Genomic DNA, 19,051 nt, shown 5'->3' with positions numbered 1-19,051 from the left:
CACACAATTTTCCATTTCTTATACTCACACAGTCAGTCTTTGCAAGAATTCAAGCAGGACGCCAGCTTTTGAAATTTCACTTTAAATTTACAAAATGTATTTTTTATTGAAAATCGAGATGCAGCTTTAAGAACATTTGACAATCTCAGAATAAGGGGAATGTTGGGCTTCTTTGTAAAAAATAAATCTCTGAAGTGTTCCAGGGCCTGGTTCCTCCTTCACAGAAGCCCTCACCTGCAGAGGTAGATATCTAACGTCACCTGAGTCCAACTGTGGCAGAGCCAAAGAAACAGGAACACACACACACAACCCAGAGTAGCAACATGTCCTCTCACACACACACACACACACACACAGGATGGCGTGAAACCATGGCCATGGGATAACCTGCTTAATTGACCCCATCCCAGTCGATCATCATTGGGATTACCCTGTTAAGGTAGGAATGGACCAGGTTGAAACTAAACAGTGCTGTTGATATACAAGTGAGGATGCCACCTTCAATATCTCAACAGTTTTGGACCCTGGACCACTAAGTTCACAATGTTGCATACTGACCACTCGTTGCAGGCTGGGGTAGGGGGGGGCTGCCATTTCCTGCTGAACCACCACCGCACCATAACAAACCACCGCTCAATGTTTTTGTCAGTTGACTTGGCCCCAAGCTACTGGTCGGGAACTGGTCCATTAAACCACCTCCCTTCTTAGAGTGACAGCATCTCAGTGGCGTTAGTGACGACAAACACACACTCCTGACAATGAAGCGTGTGACGAGTGCGTCTGGTGAAAACACTGGAGCACGGCTCCAGACATTCCTTATATGGTCGTAAATTCCACCCTGTATTCAATGAAGGTCAAAGGTCAGGGTGTCAAAAGAGGAGGCCGAGACCGAAACAATCATGTTTTAGGGTGCACTTGATTTGGAACAGCCTAGCACACCACGGAGGATGCGTTCACTGGAATGGGTAAAAAAAATAAAATGAAGGTATTAAAAGTGAAAAAAGTGTCCGACAAGGGGTTCCAGGTGTGGCAAATCAAGCGCACCATAGGGATTGGCAAGGCAAGTGTTCTACATTCATCAGTTCATCCACACTGGCTCACATGGTCAGGGTCATATTACCCTGGACAAGCAACAGATCAGATGGGATTACATATTGTACTGATATTCATCAATCACAGACGAGTGCGGTTTACAAAGGGGAAAGAAATAATCACATTCTGTTTCGTTATCTCGCTCCAGTATAGAACGCATCAAAAGAACACAAGTCTCCTTTTAGATCCAAACAAAAAACATGTTCGTCATCTACGTGTCTCCTTGGAAATAAAACCTCTATTTCTCTGTTGACCAAAGTGGGAAAGAATGCTGTGATGACAAATTGAAGCCTGCTTCCTTTAGAACGCAGAGCCCATATTAGAAGCTCGGGTTCATATAAGGAGCCTCGATGAAATTACATCGTATCATAACAATAACTGTTGATTGGTCCATTTATGGCACATGGCCTTAGATTAGTCCCTAAGATTTGGCCCAGTCCTCAGAACCCACAAAGTGTATACTGTAGTCCTGAAAAACTAGTGGGTAAAGAGGAAAAGCTAGAGTTCGGTCCTCTTTCAAATAACACAAAATGGCCAACAACTCGAAACTGACAAGATGCTATCAAGAGTTGTAGTCATAACTGGTTGAATACTCTACAGCCCCGTCCTCCCATTCATCCTCTCTCTCTCTCCCTGCCTCTCTCCCCCTCCTTACATCTCAGACGTAACATAATTGGACAGGTGAAAGCATGTGCCCTTCTCCACAGCTCCCCCTTAGCCAGAGCCAGATTCCCCTAGGAAGGAAGGACCAAATCAAGGAATGGGGGCAGGTATGAGGGGGGAGAAGGAAGGAAGGAAGGCTGAATACAGCCATTAGAAGATAACTGAGAAGGACAGACTTGCAGACATGCATGTGCTGGGAATCATCATAGCAGCCATGTCAAAGAGGAACTTTAGCCCTTTTAAAAATCTCCTGTTAATAATAAACCCCCTCCACCCCACCCTCATGCCCCTCCCCCAGGCGGCCATGGCCCAGTCCTACTCTTTTCTATGCTACAGACCAGAGAGCAGCCCATAATGCCCTGATTTCTCTGTCCTTACGGTTACATGCACGTGACCGAGCCACAGGTGGCGAGTCATCCCAGCAGCTGCATCCGACAGGAAAGCACAGAGAAGGATTCATCAATCAGGTAAAAGGGGTGAAGAGATGTCTAGAGCTGAGGAGAACAAAAAGTTTAAAGTGAAAGAAAAAAAGAAAAAAAACTAATTTATACAGACCCAACTCTGACACCTCCTCACTTTGAGTGAAGTACAGTAAGTACAGCTGTGGTAAAACAAAACAAAAATGCCAAGTACCAAGATCTGTCCACAAAGCCAGAATCTCACCCAGCATGCAGTCAGAGGCCAGAGCAGGGGGCAGCAGTACTAGCAGAAGAATCATCAATGCAATCATCTCTTTAATCTGAACTATCACACACAAAATAAAGATCAGGTGGGAGGGCCCAGCTTCCCAGACAGATGGGGGGGGAAGCCTAGCCCAGTCCTGGACTAAACTGGTCTCCCCCATGAAGGCTGTTCTCCACATGAAGGGGCCGTTGAGGAGGAGGTGAGGTCCCCCCGTCCCGTCCCCCCGGATAGTCCCAGGGAGGGATCAGGGGGAGCAGGCCCAGCCCTGTTCAGTCCTCAGGCTGGGCGGCTTCATCTGGACCCCTCTCGGCTGTGGAGGAAGCCTGGACCTCCGTTCTCTCACACCCGGCCTCCGCCCCTCCTTCCCCAGCAGAGGGCTCTCCGTCCTTGGGCTCGGGCGGGGCCGTGCAGGGGGGTTCCTGGAGCGGGCCCAGTTTGTTGTCGAGGTCGTTGCGCTCCTTCTGCAGGGCCCGGCACAGCTTCTCCAGGCGTTCCAGCTTCCCCTGCAGAGCCTTGTAGTGGGTGTCCTTCAGGGTCTTCTACAGGGACGCAAAAGCCAGGACGACATCAGTTTCACCGTAGCCCCCCCCCGCCCTCCCCTCAGCAAGAACTACATTCCCCAGGAAAGCCGCTAGGTGTCAGACAAACTACGTTTCCCTACCTCCTCAGCCATCTGCAGCAAGGCCTGGTTGTTGGTCTCCCACTTGGTCCTCCACTGTGTTGTCTCCTTCTCCAGCTTTTTGATCTTCTTGGTCATCTGAGAAGAACATCAACAGAAGAAGAGGGGGGGGGGCACCGTTTTGGGAAGAAGAAGAAGACTTCCGATCAATTCCACACGATTATAAATATGAAAAGAAGTACATAACGAATCAAAAGACTCCCTACCTTTTCCATCTCCTGTCTGAAGGTCGTGAACACCTCATTGCTCTTCGCCAGCGTGGTCTGGAACTCCTCGAACTTGTCCATGTACAGAGACAGCTGTAACATAGACATTATCCTCCATCAGGCTAAACAAGATTCATATCAATCGATTCATCCCGCAGAACTTTAATGAACTGAACCTGTTTGTAGTATGTGTAGCTGTCAGAATGACCCTTGTATTAGGTGTCAACGTGAGCAGACACCTAAGCAGAATCAAAGCCTTGAACGAACAGTCTGAATCAGACCGGGGCTGAATCAGACCGGGGCTGAATCAGACTCCCTGGTTCAGGTCTGCTGTGGAGGGTTGTCCCCAGCCCCGGCTGCACACCTGCTGTTTGAGCTGGGTCTCCTGCTCCTTCATCATCTCACACTTGTGTCTCGACTCCGCTGCGTCCTTCAGCAGCTGTGGGAAACAACAGGCTTTGTTTCATTTGCTTGTTGTTTTTCCCTGTTGGGGCTGCTGCTCATTTTCACATTATATATTTTTTTTTTTTTTATGTAAACAGCGTATTATAGGGAAGAAAAAGAATCAAGAATCTCAATTCATAGACCCCTATATCAGTAATTGCATTTTTGGGGTTTATTAGATGGAAGTAATGAGTCAGTTAGTACATGATGTGGTACGGTCCTACAGACTGGGGCGGTCTAGTGAGTGAGCTAGTGATGCGGGCCTGGGCCCAGGCCTGGGTAGGGCTGACTCACAAAGTCTCTCTCTCTCTGCTGCCTCTCCTCCACCTCCCTCATCAGGTCTGCAGTCCTCTGGAGCTTCGCATCCACCAGCTGCTGCTGTAGCTCCTTGTGCTTGAACACCTTGTCAATGTGCTGAGGGCAGACAAGACAGGCAGTCAGACAGACAGAGGCAGTCAGACAGACAGAGGCAGTCAGACAGACAGAGGCAGTCAGACAGACAGAGACAGTCAGACAGAAAGACGCAGTCAGACAGACAGAGGCAGTCAGACAGAAAGACGCAGTCAGACAGACAGAGGCAGTCTGACAGACAGACAGACAGACAGACAGAGGCAGTCAGACAGAGACAGACAGAGGCAGTCAGACAGAGACAGACAGAACCATCTCAACAGACAAAGGAACTAAGAGGCTAGGACACGAGGAGGTGTTTCGGCATCAAAATACAGAAAGCCCACGAAACGAATCGGCCCCCTCCAGACACGTGCTCCGCAAGGCAAGCCGTGTCGCACGGGCGCCCCTGCATACCTCCTCCCGGAGTTCGTACTGCTCGATGAGCTTCTTGAGCTTCTCCGCCAGCTCCATGTTCTCCTGGCGCAGCTTGGTGTTGTGGGCGTTGTGCTGCTCCATCTGGACCTCGATCTCGCTCAGCGTCATCTGGAAGTGCAGCGTGGCCTCCCTCCTCCTCTCCTCGTACTCGCGAGAGCGCTGGGTGTTCTCCTCCTGGGTGACACGCAACAAAGCCTCCCCGTCACAACCCCGCACCCTCAGGGCGTCCAAGCCTGGTCGTCTGCCTGTCTTGCTCCAACACACCTGATTCAATTAAATGGGTCGTTATAACGACCATTCATTCGAATCAGGTGAGCGGGATCAGGGAGACATCGAAAACGTGCAGGACAGCGGCCCTCGAGGACAAGGATTCGACACCCCTGCGGTAATGTATTGGATCAACCTGTGATAACCAACAGGGAAACAATTTGTTCAAATGATAACCTAGCACCTTATACTAACTAGTGCCTTCGAGGTCTTGTTTGTTTCCTAGGCTAACCAGCTTGATGTTTAATTATTTGAAAATGACCAACTCGATACATGCATGATTGAACAGTAGGGGTGGAACAATATACCGTGGAACAATATATCACAATACAATTTTTTTTACAAAATGCATCGTTATGGCAATATTTTTACAATATGACGTCCGTTTGATCCTATTGGTTGAGCTACCAGCACGCGACCTACTCTGCACCTGCGTCGTGTGTGCATTCATTGCATTCACAGAAATCCCTTGAACTGAGTTAACTAAATTGTACAACAAAGACAATTCTTGAAAATGTTTAGGGAATTTATATGTGTTAATTGAATTTCAGTTTAATTTAAAATTGTGATACGTATTGTACACCCAGTATCGTGATACGAAGAGAATCATATGCCGAGTGTATCGTTACACCACTACTGAACAGCACACGAAACTCGTGTTTCTACAGCGAATAAACCACAGACACATGTAAACGACCGACGAGCTATACGACCAGGAACCAGCTTCCGAGCTGACGAAACCGACCCACCTTCAGGGTTTTGTTGTGCCTCTGCAGCTCTCGACACAGACCCTCCAGCTTGCTGCGGGCCAGGATGGCCTTGCTGTGCTCCCCCTGGAGGTGGACCTTCTCCTTGACGACCTGAGACTGCTTCTTCTGGAGCACCTTCACCTGCTTCTGCACGCTGCGGCTCTCCTCCAGCTGTGGACGACAGCCAAGGGTTCGACCACGCCGACGGAGTCGGGTCACAAGGGGTCAACCGAAACACATCTTTGCTCTTGGCTTTAACCATGACGGGTATACAGAACAGCGAGGGCTAGGAAGTCGCTTGACACTTTGTGTGGGTGGAGGCTATCAGCGTCATAACTGAGGGAAGGCCCGGCCCAGTGCTCTTCCTCCCTCTCTCTCTCCTTCCTTCCCTCTCTCCCTCCTTCCCTCTCTCCCTCCTTCCCTCTCTCCCTCCTTCCCTCTCTCTCTCTCTCTCTTTCTTTCATCCTCCTAATCAGGTCTACTCACCAGGTCAGCATACTTTTTACACAAGGCAGCCAGCTTCTCCTCTGGAGATGCAAGGGTGTTCAGGGCCTGCATCAGCAGCAGAACCTCTTTACCTGTGCACACAGAACGACAACATCACAAACACATTACAGCTGGCTGGGAGTGGGCTGTCGAGTGTGGCCATGAACGAAAGAGGAATGGTAACAATTCAGTGTGAATTTGGGATCCTACCTAATCCCTTCGGTTCCTTCTTGCATTTGGTGCCACCTCCAGGGTCCAGATCGGGGTTGTTGGGGTCCAAGAAGCCGTCCTCCCTCCCAGGGGTGTTCCCTCTCAGCTTGTGCCTGCAGGTGACCCCCACCAGGCCAAACACACCCACATCCTCCTGGGGGGTTGGAGGAGAGAGGGGGAGATGACAGGAGAACCAAGAGAATGTGTGATAGCATATTAAGCCATTTCAAATATGGTTGGAACTGGCTCTCTGGGCTGTTTACCTGGCTGGGGCTGTCTAGATCAGAGGGTGTGTCGCTACCGCCTACCAAGCCTCTGGTGGCCACCTCGATCCCACACACACCTGGGCTCTCCATCGCGCTTCTACTACCAGACTAAGAGTGCGACATAGAAGTGGGAGGGGGGAGAGAGAGAGAGTCCAAGTTTAGGCACTCGCACCAATAATCAAGTTTGGCCGTTGCAAGTCTAATCTAAACACGCGGACTGCTGAGTCGCAGCTTATGTGAAATCACAGCCTGGTTTGGCCCACAATCAAATCTGAATAGAGGGTTACCACGTGCTTGAATGTAGCGAGTAGCGGTAACACTGATGGAAACACACTGGGCCACATGGGACCCTGCGTAACGAGTAACATACAAACATGCGAAAACGAAATATTGTAACCTAATTTGGTAGAAAGACATTAACGTCAACCCGCATAGTTTTAACACTTGCTCACACCGCGGAAGTAGGTGAAAACACACGCACATGACAAAAGTGACATTAAGCAAGATACACATCCATAGATGGCTAGTTGGCTTAATAACTCAAGCATTGGTTAATACAACAAAAGGACAGCCTCATAAAAATACACTGACACCACTTAAACACTGAGCTAAACGTTCAAACTAGCTTACTAGCTAGTGCTAAGTTAGCTAGCCAACCTGCTAACACAATTGAATCATGCATCTGAATACCTAGCTCCGTTAGTGCTACTATGATGCAAATTAAACGGATACTCGTATCCTAAATAATTATTCAAAGTGTGACTACCTGGTATGACAACAGGTTGAAACCGACAACGGATCAACGCGACGGCAGTCACGCCAGTTCCAGTGCTGTGCTGGGGCTGATGATGTACCATCAAGCCTGTTACGCACACTTAGCTAGCTCACAACCTGTCAGGCTAGCTGGTTCGGCTAGCTTGCAACTTCCTTCGCAACGGTTTTAAACACTAACCGCTCGTCTTCGGCTCACAATGAGGTCTAACATCAATGTAGGAAGTACCATAGGGGTTTGTAACACGTTACAACCACTCCAACAAGTCAAACTGCAATGAAGTTTCACAGATGTACCTGGTTGTTTTCACTGTCAGTGTCTCTCGCACCCGAATGTGTCGCCATGATGTGACGCAATACACGATTGAAGGCACTTCATTGACAAGCTAAACCTGTGGCGCAAGTTCCAGAGAGCAAAAGTAATTTAAAAGTGCACAATAAAGACATTCAAGTTTAACTGAGTATACATTACAGGTATATATGCTTTGTATAAGGGTTGTTGTATGTTACAAAAACGACTTTTGGAGACGGAGAACTATGTTTGGTGATTGCTCAGTTCTCTGCACTGATCAAGCTTTAATATAGTAACCAGAGATTTTAAACATTAATCGAAACAAATATGCAAGACCATGTGAGAGAAATACATATTTATTTGGAAAAACTGCAGACAGGTATTTTCATCAGCTCAGATAAAAGCAACACAAGGTTTGCATAGTTATACAAAACAACACGCCATAAAAGAAAGCCATAATGCATGATCTGTAAAAGGGAAAGAGAATAATGGAATGGATGTGAATGAAATAAGAAAACAATTATATTGTGCGAACTGTCTCCATCAACCTTTTTTTCCATTCCCCAGTCTAGTTTACATGTACTTCTCACTATAGACACTCTATACAGATAGAAAAGTAAAACAGACAGAATAAGAAAAAAAGTAAACACATTTATTTTAACAAATCAGCCCAAAGTAGAATGATTCCATCTAAGACTTGAACAAAAGCCTTACAGTTGTATAACCCAACAGTTCATCTCAGGTTGCAGTAGTATTAAGCTACCAATAATTGCAGGTCCTTCAGGATGTCTCCTACAGGCCAACAAAACTGGCACCAATGCACTGTTAGATCCAAAAAGAGCTGATAGGCAGAATCACAGATGTCAGACATAACTCCCCTGCATATTTATTGGGATTTCTCTTATTTGTCACATTTATTATACCTATCCCCTCCTCTCAGATCTGCGCGAGTGCTGGGGGAGGAGAGCTATTGTGTGGCGCCTGCAAGGTGATATGGGAGGGGTCAGTCTAGCTGTCATCCCCCTGGAGCATGTCCTCGATCTCCTGGTCCCACTTGTCATCCTTGTTGTCAGACTCGGCCACCACCTCGTACTCCTGCAGCTCCTGCTGGAGCTCCTTCTCCCAGTCTGAACACTCCTCTGGAACACAGAACCGCACAGGGCAGTTCAAAGACTTTTCTGGACTCCAGAACCACGAAACAAAACGTTACAATCACCCTCTTAAACCCAGAACCATACTGCTAAAATACCCATACCGAACTGAAAGACCCGTCAAAACACCAGCAGGTTTATGCCGTAGACGTTAACACCAGATGATACCACAGGAGAGCAGCTGTGTCACTGTCCCCTACCTCTGTTTCTATGTTTGTTTTACCTTTAAAAGTAGTAGAGACACTGAGACCCAGGTCTCCTTTATAGGTGACCCCTGCAATTACAAAACTTAAATAAAAACAAAACACTACACAAAAACGGAAACGGCATTAGCGAAATAATTCAGCTCAACGTTCTCCGACCGACTCCCTTTCTCTCCCTGCCTCCCTTCCCCCTCACCCTCTCACACCTTCGTGACCTCACCCCCCCACTCCCCCCCCTCTCACCCTCTGGAGTTTCTGTCTCCCCCTTCTTGTCCAGGACCAGCTGCTTCATCTCCTTCCTCAGGTCTTCCTGGTCGATGTCGCACGTGTCGAAGGCGTCGCTCACAAACTCAGACACCCCTGGACTGGTGGAGATCTCCTCCTCCTCGTGCTGCTGTCGTCACAAGCACAAACACACACGCTGCATGTGTACACGCGCGAACACAGGGGACGCGTTTCAGTAGTCTTTGAATCCCTCCTCCTCCTTTATCTCTTTCGGGCCTTCCTTCCCTTGAGAAATCACTGATACGATACCTGAGATGTTGAGAAGAAGTTGGGGGGAAGAGTTGAGAACAAGATCATCGACAAGCAAGACATTCCCTTACCTCTGCAGTTTTGGACCTGTCACTGATGGACACAGGAGGGGTCTTGGGTCTTATGTTCTCTGCAGAAGAAGAACCCACAGCTTAGCGGAGACATAGAGACATAGTCACTCTCACCCCCAATGAAACCCCAACACGCTAGAAAGGGTATCAGTGTCTAACCCTAAGCCCAGGAGTACTCGCAAGAGAAATATCCTGGTTATCCAAAGCTGGAAGTTACCGGTGAGGCTGACGTCTTCCGGGTGGGCCACCTCCTTGTCCTCGGTGTCCCTGGGCTCTGAGGCCTGCTGCTGGGCAGCCAGGGCTGTCAGCTGGGCCGACTGTTTCACAAGGGACACCCTGTAGAAGTAGTTCCTCCAGAACATCTCCTCCTTTACGCTGCAGAAACACACACATACACACGGAAAAACACACACAAAATGGACACGCACGCGGTTCAGATACAAGTCCCTGCAGATGACCTAGTTAGTAAGTGGATGCGTGTGTGTGTGTGCTCACTGTTTTGGAACGAGGTCAAAGCGCATCCGGTTCAGTAGTTCGTCCTCCTGCAGCATCACCATAGCAATGGGGTACATCTGCTCCGAGTCGAAGTGGAACTGGACGCCAGCAGGGGGGTCACGCAGGAAGTTCCTTCGGTCCTGGAACACATACCACAACAGCCAGTCAGAACAGGGCATTCTGTGCACACAAAAAACACAAACGCCACTTTTGGCTCCATCTAGAGTACCCTATCAACCAATGGAAACTGTTTGTTCTTCGTGCAGTGACTGAGCGTCCACAGAGCCGTCAGCACCACGGACAGTGACACAAGCGAGCTCGCGGACAGATCAGGGGCTGAATCTTTTTCCCCTTTCCCGCTACGGAGCTAACAACCCCACAGAACTCCTGAACTAGGGAGCAAAGCAGACAGGAAAGGAGTTGGACGCAACCTTCAAATAGGTGAAAGCTGATCTCCGTCAAAACTCTGTATTGTTTGGTTAACTGTGTACTGTATCAGCCAGGCATGAGTCTCCGGTCCCAGGGACGCTTGATGGAGAAGATTCCCTCAGTGGTGGAACCCTAACTGGATTCCTTTTTATTTTCAGTTTAACTTTTAAATACATGCAAAACTCTTGGTCCAAGTACATGTGTAATAACCTGATCTTCATCAGTTATTTTTATTTTCATCACTTGTTTGTATTTTTCTTAAATTTGAAATATGTGGGGTTTTTGGGAAATAAAGTAACTTGATGTTTAAGATTTACAGTTATATATATATTGTTCAGTTCAGAGGATGACCCGGAAGAGAAGGGCGAGTGAAGGACTTTTGTTTGGTTGTCAAGGAGACAGAGACACGTTGTTGGTGGGTTGACTGCGCAGTCAACCTAGGTTGGCTAGGTTGACTGCGCTGCTGTCTGTGTTGGAGCATCGGTGGCCTCTTTCGGTGGCATCTTTTCGGTGGACGGGAGTTGGCGAGACCGGACTGTCGACGGGCAAAGGGAGCGGGTTTGTGTTTACCTTTCTGTGGAGAAGTGGATTGACTGTACTTTGCACAGTCAAGGATATACAATTCATACGTCTGTTACGAGCTCCAACGTTAAGCAAGCTTGCTAACACCGAACTTTAACCTAAGACTAAAAAACCCCGGGGCGGTTCATTGTTTTTTTCATATTGTTGTTTGCTTTGCTACAAATGTATGGCAAGATATGTTAATCAATATATGGTTGAACAGAGATTCTATGTTTGTCCTGATTTAATCACTACGTTATACTTCATTTAATCCATGTTCATTTCTTCTCTTGCTTTATGTGTTATTAATCAAAGAGAATCACAGGTTACCCTAGACCGTTATTGTATTGGAATGTTCCCCACTATTGTCCCAAATTGGATTGATTTCAATATTGTATTATACAGAGCGTAATGCATATCACAAGCCTATAGTGGGAGGGTGGCACATGCATCACTGCCTCTGTGGTTGCAGCACTATGGGCATAGCACCCCTAACTGCCAATGAAAACCAAACGTACTGCAGACAGAGCCAGGATCTGCTGCTGAATGGTTTCCTCCTCACTGTATCCCACCCAGGGAGGAACAGCTGCATCTGGAGAAACACAAACACAAATCACATATTATTCTATATAGCTATCATTGTGACAAATGGCTTAACGGGTGCCCATGGATAAATACCAAGATCAACCTAAACCCTCAGCAAAGGACACCAAGAGAGAATATAAACAGAAGAAACTTTGGGTTGGGGCACTGTTGGGGAGGAAAAAGCAGACCATATAAACATGACAGCACTGAAATTGTGAAACTTGGCATGGTACCCAAGCCTCAAATAAAGTATTGTCTAAAAAATATTTCAGACTTTGAAGGTGCCTCCAAATCAAACTCACCTGACTTCTTGGCCTTCTTTTCCTCCACAAATTTCTGTTGTTCTTTTTGAAAATCTCCTAGAATTGTCTGTGGGCAAAGATTACGAAGTCAACATGTGTGAAGTGTTACATGAGTGTTCTCTTGAATGTCTATAATGACAGGAATGCAAAAAGGCACGGAACGTATCCAAGAGGTAAAATGGTTGCCAGACACCTTGTCAATAATTCCATCGATGTTCCCATCTTCTACGCTCTTTTTGATGCTCTGTGCGGTCTCGGAAACAGAGTCTGATATCTTCTTAGTGGCACTACTTGCAAAGCTGAAGATGTATTCTGTGTAAGGATATATTCACAACGCATGTTATTGTTATCAGACAGCTGTACATTATGTACCTGAGCTTCTTTTACCCGTACATCCTCGAGTTAAAGGACCAATCATTTTTATTTACTGTGCAAATAAAAGTTAACCAAGCTATCTTAAATAAACAGTCGTACCGCTGAGTCCCTTTCCTGCTTCTTGGGGCTGCTGTGGAGGAGTTGGCTCCTGCTCTGGCTCCTGCTCTGTCTGTTGTTTGTTTACTTCGTTCTGTGCTTGGACAATCTTCTCCTCCTCGACAACCTCGACGGGTAACTCCGTGTTCTCCGTGTTGGAGGACGTGGTGTCCTGTATACCAAGCCACGATCCCCAGCCCTTAAACATCGTGATTTAAAACTGATGTTGTTGTTCCTACCAAAAAGAAAAATCAAAGATTTGCTTTCATGACCTGCCACTTGTTGTGACGTAACCAGGAAGAAAAGTAAGCAGGACTCTTCTTCGTGGATTGTTTTGGCTTGAAAGGAAGAAGCAAATTCCGCCACCTACTGTTGATTACTTGTATTTTGTATATTTTTGCAGTGTTTTGGGTTGCTTGTCAATGCGTGAGAGGGGGAAATACTTACTGTAGTGAGTCTAGTAGTGGGTTTCAATATTCATTGCAAAAATGTCGACCAATATTTTGTATTAAGACCAAAATATCAAAGACAATTACATTTGAGGCAATAATATTCCTTAACAACAGGTGGCAGTGAATCGCCTGTTTGACATTGATTCAGGTTACAGCAGTAAGCGAGGAAGACCGCTTGAAATATTGAAGCTACCGGTGAAGTTGAATTAATTAACCAAAGCGGTAATTTCAGAAACAACAGCGATAAGAACGTGTCTGGTAAGGGATGTTTAACCTTCATTAACTATTTGGTGGGGCAATAAACGTATTTTACCTCGGTCGGCTTGGTGGCTGTAAGGCTGCCACGGTCATAGATATAAAATGGGTATAGGTATCTTGCTACGTCACGCGCTTAGCAAATGTGAAAGTAAATATAGGCCTAATGACACTATGTTGTAGCCTAAGCAAACAAATGTATGTTTTTCTTGCTGTCTGTTTCTGATGGAATCTTTTGGGATTAATGTCACTGATCTTAGAATACTATACTTTCCTAATACTTTCCTAGTAGCGGCTTTCACCTATCCAGTTGTTTTAAGATTAGCCTAGAGATCACGGACGGCACGAGTAGCCTATCATGATTGTGGCTCCAACAGTCCCTATTACACTGTCCATCGGTAGTTCTCCTTTTCGTGTGTTTTAAAGTGTTAGTACAGATTGGCGGTGTTGCCACAGTAGCGAATAGCCTCACAACGCACATCTCAGTTTTCATAACAAAATTCCACACAATGCTCCTCACGTAAGAATACAGCCAAAAGTCAATACTGAAATAAACATTTTAGTATTGATATGTTTGTGTGGATCGATACTTTTGATACTGATGTATCAAAAGTATTGATACTTCTGGATCAATCTGCCCGACCCCTACTTAACAAAATCCAGAATAGCGCATGGTAAAGTGTGGGGACACGGGGGACTCTATTGGCCACATTGCCAAGTAGGCTAAACAAATAAATTGACTGTCATTGTGTCTCCAGTGCCAGAATGAAGACTCTAATCGTGTTTGACTTCGACCACACCCTGGTGGACGATAACAGTGACACCTGGTTGGTCCGGTGTGCACCTGACCAGAACCTTCCCGATTGGCTGATGAACACCTACCAGAGAGGCCGCTGGACTGAGTACATGGGCCGTGTCATGACCTACATTGGCGAGAACGCCGTCACCAAAGAAGCCATACAGCGCGAGATGGAGACCATCCCCTTCACGGACGGCATGATCGAACTGCTGACCTTCATTGGCGCCAACAAGAGTGAGGTGGACTGCATCGTCGTGTCGGACGCCAACTGCCTCTTCATCGAATGGATCCTCCACGCGGGGGGCGTCCGGGGTGCAGTCGACCAGGTGTTCAGCAACCCGGCGTCGTTCGACGAGCGCGGCTTCATGACGGTGCGCTGCCACCACTCCCACCAGTGCTCCCGCTGCCCGGTCAATATGTGCAAGAGGAAGATTCTGGAAGACTTCCTGGCTGAGAAGGCGAGCGGGGGGGTGGAGTACCGCAGGGTGTTCTACGCGGGCGATGGCGGGAACGACTTGTGCCCAGCCTGGTGCCTCCGCGTCGGGGACGTGGTGCTGCCCAGGAGGGGCTTCACCCTGGAGAAGTTGCTGGAGAGGCTGCAGAGTGGCCAGGCCCCACAGGAGGAGCACCAGACAGTCGGGTTGAAGCCCAGTGTCCTGCCCTGGGCCAGCGGTACAGAGATCTTGGAGGAACTGAAAACTTGCATTGAGAAGTCTACAGAGGGAGATTAGATGGCTGCCACTGTGTTCTGTATGTTTTTTTAATATATCATCAGTACTGTTTAACACTGAACAAGGCCTTGTCACCAATTCAATTGTCAGGACAAATGTTACTGGTCTGTAGATTCTTTTTAAGGGCCAGATTGCTGCTATGACTCTGCTTTTACTCTATTTTAACAGAAAATTAATTCATCTAAATGATTGTTCAAATATGTTTTTTGGAAGATCTTGTGTAAATATTAAGACTGTACTATCAATACTGTAAAATACAGAAGCATGGTTTATATATGATTTTACCTGTTAATTTTAATAAATGATCTTTCTAGTCAATTGTCAGTGCCTCTGTATTATTCAACCCATTATTATTCCACATTCCAATCTTCCATGAACGGTCATACTAAGACTGTTGACGAATATTTATTTTATGAAGAATATTCAATTTTAAGTACATTGTTTTTGCCCAGAGCCTTCTGTTTGAGATCGACAGGTTCGTTCTGTCTCCAACCCCAGGTCAGTCTGCACCGGTAACGTTTCAGTTCAGCTATTGACGGTGAAATCTGATTGGTCGAGAGGAAGTTGTCCAGTGGTTAATTGCAAGGACCCGCGGGTTCAGGATCTTGTGGATGAGCATAGAGCGAGGTGATGAGCCTTCCAAACAAACATGGTGTAGAGCTGTTTCCTCTGCATCAGAAGGCTTGATCTGTCGGTGAATAACAAAGGAAGACATTTAATGCGTTGAACTGGGGACTTTTTGCGGGTGCCAAATCAAGTTTTTAATTCCGCTGAGGACAAAACAGAGTTCGACCAGGTAGGCATGTGTGTGCTGGAGCGCACTGTCTTGGGTAAACTCATGCAATTCAGTTATCATGCAAATACGCTAAAACCACAAGCAAACAAACCTGACTGCTCCATGTGTTGACCTCGTTGTCCAGAAGCCGCGTGTCTTTTTACACAAGAGAAACTTGATCTGTAATCTGACACGGAGAACTCAACACCATTTGTGATGTGTATGACTATATAACACCATAAGCTTATTCATAGTGCATGAGGTGATCACCGTCTGTGCATTTTTCTAAGGGGGACTGACACGACACGATGTCGACATTTAACTCGTATTTCAGGGCCATCATGTCCGTTAGGCGTCAGGATGAGTACACGTATGATTTCTGCGATGCCGCCCACCCCTACGAGGTTCTTGATGCGCTCCAAGGGTTCTACACGCAGGGCTTGTTCACCGATATCGCTCTTCAGGGCTCTGCGGGCATAGTCCTCCACTGCCACAAAGTGGCGCTGTGCGCCCGTAGCTCCTACTTCAGAGTCATGTTCACAGCGGATATGATGGAGAAAACCAACAGTCTGATAAAGTATGTTTTGAAAATGACCCATTTACATTTTTTGTTGTCTTTGATTATGCTTACTGTTCTGATGCCCTTTTTTCAACCTCTCTTCTGCTCTGCTCTCTCTTCCAGACTACCAGGGGTGAATGATGAGGTGCTATCCGTCCTGGTAGACTTCACCTACTCCTCTCACCTTAGGATCACGCAGGGGAACGTAGAGAGCCTGCTGGAAGGTGCTGACCTGCTCAACTTCCTGTCTGTGAAGCGTGCCTGTGAGGACTTCCTGGTTCGTCTGCTGGATGCGTCCAACTGCCTGGGCATGCTGGCCTTCTCCCAGCGGCACGTTTGCCCGGCCCTTGAGCGAGAGTGCCGCCGCGTTCTCCTCAGTCGCTTTCAGGAAGTGACCCAGGATGAGGAGTTTCTGGATCTGGAGTTTGACAGGCTGAGCTGGGTGCTGGGGGCGGAGTCTCTGGGAGTGGTGACCGAGGAGGACCTTGTGGGAGCCGTGGCGAGGTGGGTGAGCCACGATGTCAGCGAGCGCCTGGACAACTTACCATCTCTGCTGAGCTCTCTTGGCCTGGAGCTGGACATGGAGCTGGGGCGGACAACAAGCAGAGCTCCCTTGGAGCCGGATCTGAGAACAAACGGGGACAGCCAGCATGCTAACTCAGAGGGTGGCCTCCTTGGTATGTTCACCCTGGCCCTGAAGCCTTTGGCTGGGCATGGGAGACCGACGAGCCCCTCTTTCCACTGTCGGAAGTTCTCTCCGAGGATGGTGATTGTGGGGGGGTACCACTGGCACCCCTTGCCTGAGGTGGAACAGGGGGACCCGAGGATGGGAGTGTGGGAGCAGGGGGCGTGCATCCCGGGGTCAGGCAGGGAGAGCTACGGGGTGTGTCTCCTGGGAGGGCTGGTGTATGTCAGCGGGGGGTACAGCACAGACACCATCGACGCACTGGACTCTGTGTAGGTGTCGTTAGTCTCTTCTCTGTCTCAATCTCTCTATCCAGGGGCGTAGGTTTGCAAATGTGGGTGGGGCATCTTTTTTTTTTTATGACTGAGGATGCCGTTAAGTTTTCATAAAAAGGGTGGGGGTGGGGGGGATTTGCAGTTTTCAAAAAAACATGTCCCCCCCATGTATAACGAAACGTATGCCTCTCTCTCTCTCGTCCCACGTTCATCCATTATCATTTCACTTGCTCAGTCATGATTCTATGTGTTATGTGCGTGTGTGTGTGCGCATAATTGTGTGTGTGTGTGTGTGTGCTTTGTTCCCAGCTGGGTATATGACTGTGAGAGGGCCCGCTGGCGTGTGGGCGTGGCCATGCTGGGGGCCCGCTTCTCCCACTGTTCCGTGGTGCTGCAGGGGTGTGTGTACTGCATCGGGGGCTATCGAGGAGGGGAGGCTACGGCCCGCACGGAGCACTACGACCCCCTGAAGAGGAGGTGGCAGGCCTCGGCCGACATGGTGCAGGGTGTGTGTGGTGGGGGGGAGGAGAGGAGGTGGAGTCATGGGTCTAAAGGGTACCCTTTGCAAAGGTTGTGACACTGAATGTGTCCTTTGTGACTGTGCGCCTAAGGTGTGGGCAACGCCACAGGCGCTGTCCTCGGAGACAGCATTTACGTGGCCAGCGGTCGCTACGGTTACCAGGGAAGCTGCACGTACGACAAGATCCAGACCTACCGTGCCGACCTCGACGAGTGGAGCGTGCTCACCACCTGTCCCCGGCCAGGTGACCATGACAACCACAGAGGAATGCGTAGAGCACATAGAATCCAGGATGTCAGTTTAAGAGGCCGTGTCAGGTCAATACACACACAACTGCATCAGCAGACTATTTGCATGTGCATTTGGTAGGTGTATAGCCGACTGATAAACTGATGTGAACAGGGATATTTATTCTGTATATTTTTATATATATATATGAAAATATGCCTACCTGCCTCTACCCTCCTCTGTAAATGGTACACAAATACTGATATGAACACACCTGTACAAATACACTAACGCAATTCTGCCCTTAACCTCAGGTTATGGAATGAGTCTAGTGTCCCTGGGTTCTCTGCTGTACCTGGTGGGGGGGCATACCACCCAGACAGACAGCTACGACCCCCAGACTGGGGCCTGGAGGCAGCTGGCCCGGGCCCTGGAGGGGAGGCTGGAGGCCGGGGCTGTGGTTCTGGGGGGCTGGATCTACCTGACGGGGGGCTACTCCTGCTCCCGGGGGGACTACCTGCGCAGCGTGGAGAGGTACCACCCTCAGAAAGACTTCTGGGAAGAGGTGGGGAACCTGCCTCAGCCCAGCCGATCCCATGGCTGCCTCTGCCTCTACACTGACTAGGTGTGTGTGTGACAGTGATGGAACGAGAAAAAGAAGTAGACAGATAATATACCAAAAGGAAACTAGATGAGCGAAGGTGACCAAAGGCACCCTTAGCCTTTACTCGGAGTACTGTTTACTTGTAATAGACTTGACACTTAACCCTCTACCCTGCGTATGAAATGCTACATGATTTGTAACCATGGACACTGACGAAATGGTTCCATATCCTTTAAAGATCAGCTAGAACCATCTTGAGTTCCAAACAGAGTTCTGAATGGATGCTTTTTCAGATGTTTTTTCTATTTTAACAGGTTGTGTATGGCAGCATTATTGTTTGTGTGTATTATTGGTCGAACCATTCACCAACCTTTCTTGGGTTATGGTACTGAAGGTTAGCTGTTTGTGTTGTTGTTGTGAAAAGCTCATTTGTTTGTTTTTAAAGTGACACAATGTATCTTCTATTTATTTAAAATAAAAATATTCCTTCAATAACAAGCCTCGAAACATTTGTTTTCCCTTAAAATAAAAAGTATATGAGAATTGTTTTAGTTCCAGTCTGAGTGAGTCACTGCCAGTTAGGCCTCCCCTGCTTCTTGGCTGACCTCACCCAGCACAGGCATGTCCCAGTACAGTTGCCTGGAAGGGGAGGCTAGGGTGACTGTTAGGAGGGGCTAGGGTGAATGGTAGGGGGGCCAGGGTGAAGGGGTAGGGGCGGGGGGGTTAGGTTGA

General features: G+C 48.0%; 4 protein-coding genes across 7 annotated transcripts; 2 read left to right on the top strand and 2 right to left on the bottom strand.

The window, feature by feature from the left end:
* Positions 1–2,471: 2,471 nt before the first annotated feature.
* txlng (taxilin gamma) lies at positions 2,472–7,767 on the bottom strand. Of its 2 annotated transcripts, none has more exons than XM_062447323.1 (11): positions 7,640–7,767; positions 6,569–6,679; positions 6,306–6,459; positions 6,096–6,187; positions 5,610–5,780; positions 4,573–4,767; positions 4,063–4,182; positions 3,689–3,763; positions 3,325–3,417; positions 3,101–3,196; positions 2,472–2,978 (listed from the first exon to the last, which is right to left on the bottom strand). In XM_062447323.1, the coding sequence occupies exons 1-11, from the start codon at positions 7,685–7,687 to the stop codon at positions 2,709–2,711; spliced, it is 1,425 nt and encodes a 474-aa protein (XP_062303307.1). In that variant the 5' UTR covers positions 7,688–7,767; the 3' UTR covers positions 2,472–2,708. The 2 variants fall into 2 exon arrangements, with proteins under 2 accessions (XP_062303307.1, XP_062303308.1); XM_062447324.1 differs by lacking the exon at positions 7,640–7,767 and adding an exon at positions 7,338–7,616.
* A 498-nt stretch (positions 7,768–8,265) lies between these two features.
* On the bottom strand, positions 8,266–12,746 carry syap1 (synapse associated protein 1). Of its 3 annotated transcripts, none has more exons than XM_062447026.1 (10): positions 12,440–12,746; positions 12,159–12,277; positions 11,966–12,032; positions 11,597–11,670; positions 10,089–10,228; positions 9,811–9,968; positions 9,594–9,652; positions 9,232–9,382; positions 9,009–9,059; positions 8,266–8,773 (listed from the first exon to the last, which is right to left on the bottom strand). In XM_062447026.1, the coding sequence occupies exons 1-10, from the start codon at positions 12,642–12,644 to the stop codon at positions 8,643–8,645; spliced, it is 1,155 nt and encodes a 384-aa protein (XP_062303010.1). In that variant the 5' UTR covers positions 12,645–12,746; the 3' UTR covers positions 8,266–8,642. The 3 variants fall into 3 exon arrangements, with proteins under 3 accessions (XP_062303010.1, XP_062303011.1, XP_062303012.1); XM_062447027.1 differs by having other exon boundaries at positions 9,232–9,379; XM_062447028.1 differs by lacking the exon at positions 9,009–9,059.
* Positions 12,747–12,918: 172 nt separating this feature from the next.
* Positions 12,919–14,991, top strand: phospho2 (phosphatase, orphan 2). Its single transcript, XM_062446777.1, has 2 exons — positions 12,919–13,146; positions 13,902–14,991. The coding sequence occupies exon 2, from the start codon at positions 13,909–13,911 to the stop codon at positions 14,671–14,673; it is 765 nt and encodes a 254-aa protein (XP_062302761.1). The 5' UTR covers positions 12,919–13,146; positions 13,902–13,908; the 3' UTR covers positions 14,674–14,991.
* A 758-nt stretch (positions 14,992–15,749) lies between these two features.
* LOC134007361 (kelch-like protein 23) lies at positions 15,750–18,811 on the top strand. The gene is made up of 5 exons (XM_062446775.1): positions 15,750–16,025; positions 16,131–16,964; positions 17,277–17,473; positions 17,579–17,731; positions 18,030–18,811. The coding sequence occupies exons 1-5, from the start codon at positions 15,757–15,759 to the stop codon at positions 18,338–18,340; spliced, it is 1,764 nt and encodes a 587-aa protein (XP_062302759.1). The 5' UTR covers positions 15,750–15,756; the 3' UTR covers positions 18,341–18,811.
* Positions 18,812–19,051: the final 240 nt, after the last annotated feature.

The sequence above is a fragment of the Osmerus eperlanus genome, chromosome 21, assembly GCF_963692335.1.
Source record: "Osmerus eperlanus chromosome 21, fOsmEpe2.1, whole genome shotgun sequence".
NCBI classification, from domain to species: domain Eukaryota; kingdom Metazoa; phylum Chordata; class Actinopteri; order Osmeriformes; family Osmeridae; genus Osmerus; species Osmerus eperlanus.
The sequence above is the reverse complement of the archived record's forward strand: the minus strand, read 5'-3'. Positions and strand labels throughout refer to the sequence as shown.

Coding starts and splice junctions, on each gene's coding strand:
- txlng (XM_062447323.1), bottom strand. CDS start 7,687: ATGGCGACACATTCGGGTGCGAGAGACACTGACAGTGAAAACAACCAG. Junction 5,781..6,095: donor GTAAAAAGTATGCTGACCTG/GTGAGTAGACCT, acceptor TGTCGTCCACAG/CTGGAGGAGAGCCGCAGCGT. Junction 2,979..3,100: donor TGCTGCAGATGGCTGAGGAG/GTAGGGAAACGT, acceptor GCGTCCCTGTAG/AAGACCCTGAAGGACACCCA.
- syap1 (XM_062447026.1), bottom strand. CDS start 12,644: ATGTTTAAGGGCTGGGGATCGTGGCTTGGTATACAGGACACCACGTCC. Junction 12,033..12,158: donor TCGATGGAATTATTGACAAG/GTGTCTGGCAAC, acceptor CTTTGCCCACAG/ACAATTCTAGGAGATTTTCA. Junction 8,774..9,008: donor TGTCTCTACTACTTTTAAAG/GTAAAACAAACA, acceptor TCTGTGTTCCAG/AGGAGTGTTCAGACTGGGAG.
- phospho2 (XM_062446777.1), top strand. CDS start 13,909: ATGAAGACTCTAATCGTGTTTGACTTCGACCACACCCTGGTGGACGAT.
- LOC134007361 (XM_062446775.1), top strand. CDS start 15,757: ATGTCGACATTTAACTCGTATTTCAGGGCCATCATGTCCGTTAGGCGT. Junction 16,965..17,276: donor ATCGACGCACTGGACTCTGT/GTAGGTGTCGTT, acceptor CTTTGTTCCCAG/CTGGGTATATGACTGTGAGA. Junction 17,732..18,029: donor CACCACCTGTCCCCGGCCAG/GTGACCATGACA, acceptor CCTTAACCTCAG/GTTATGGAATGAGTCTAGTG.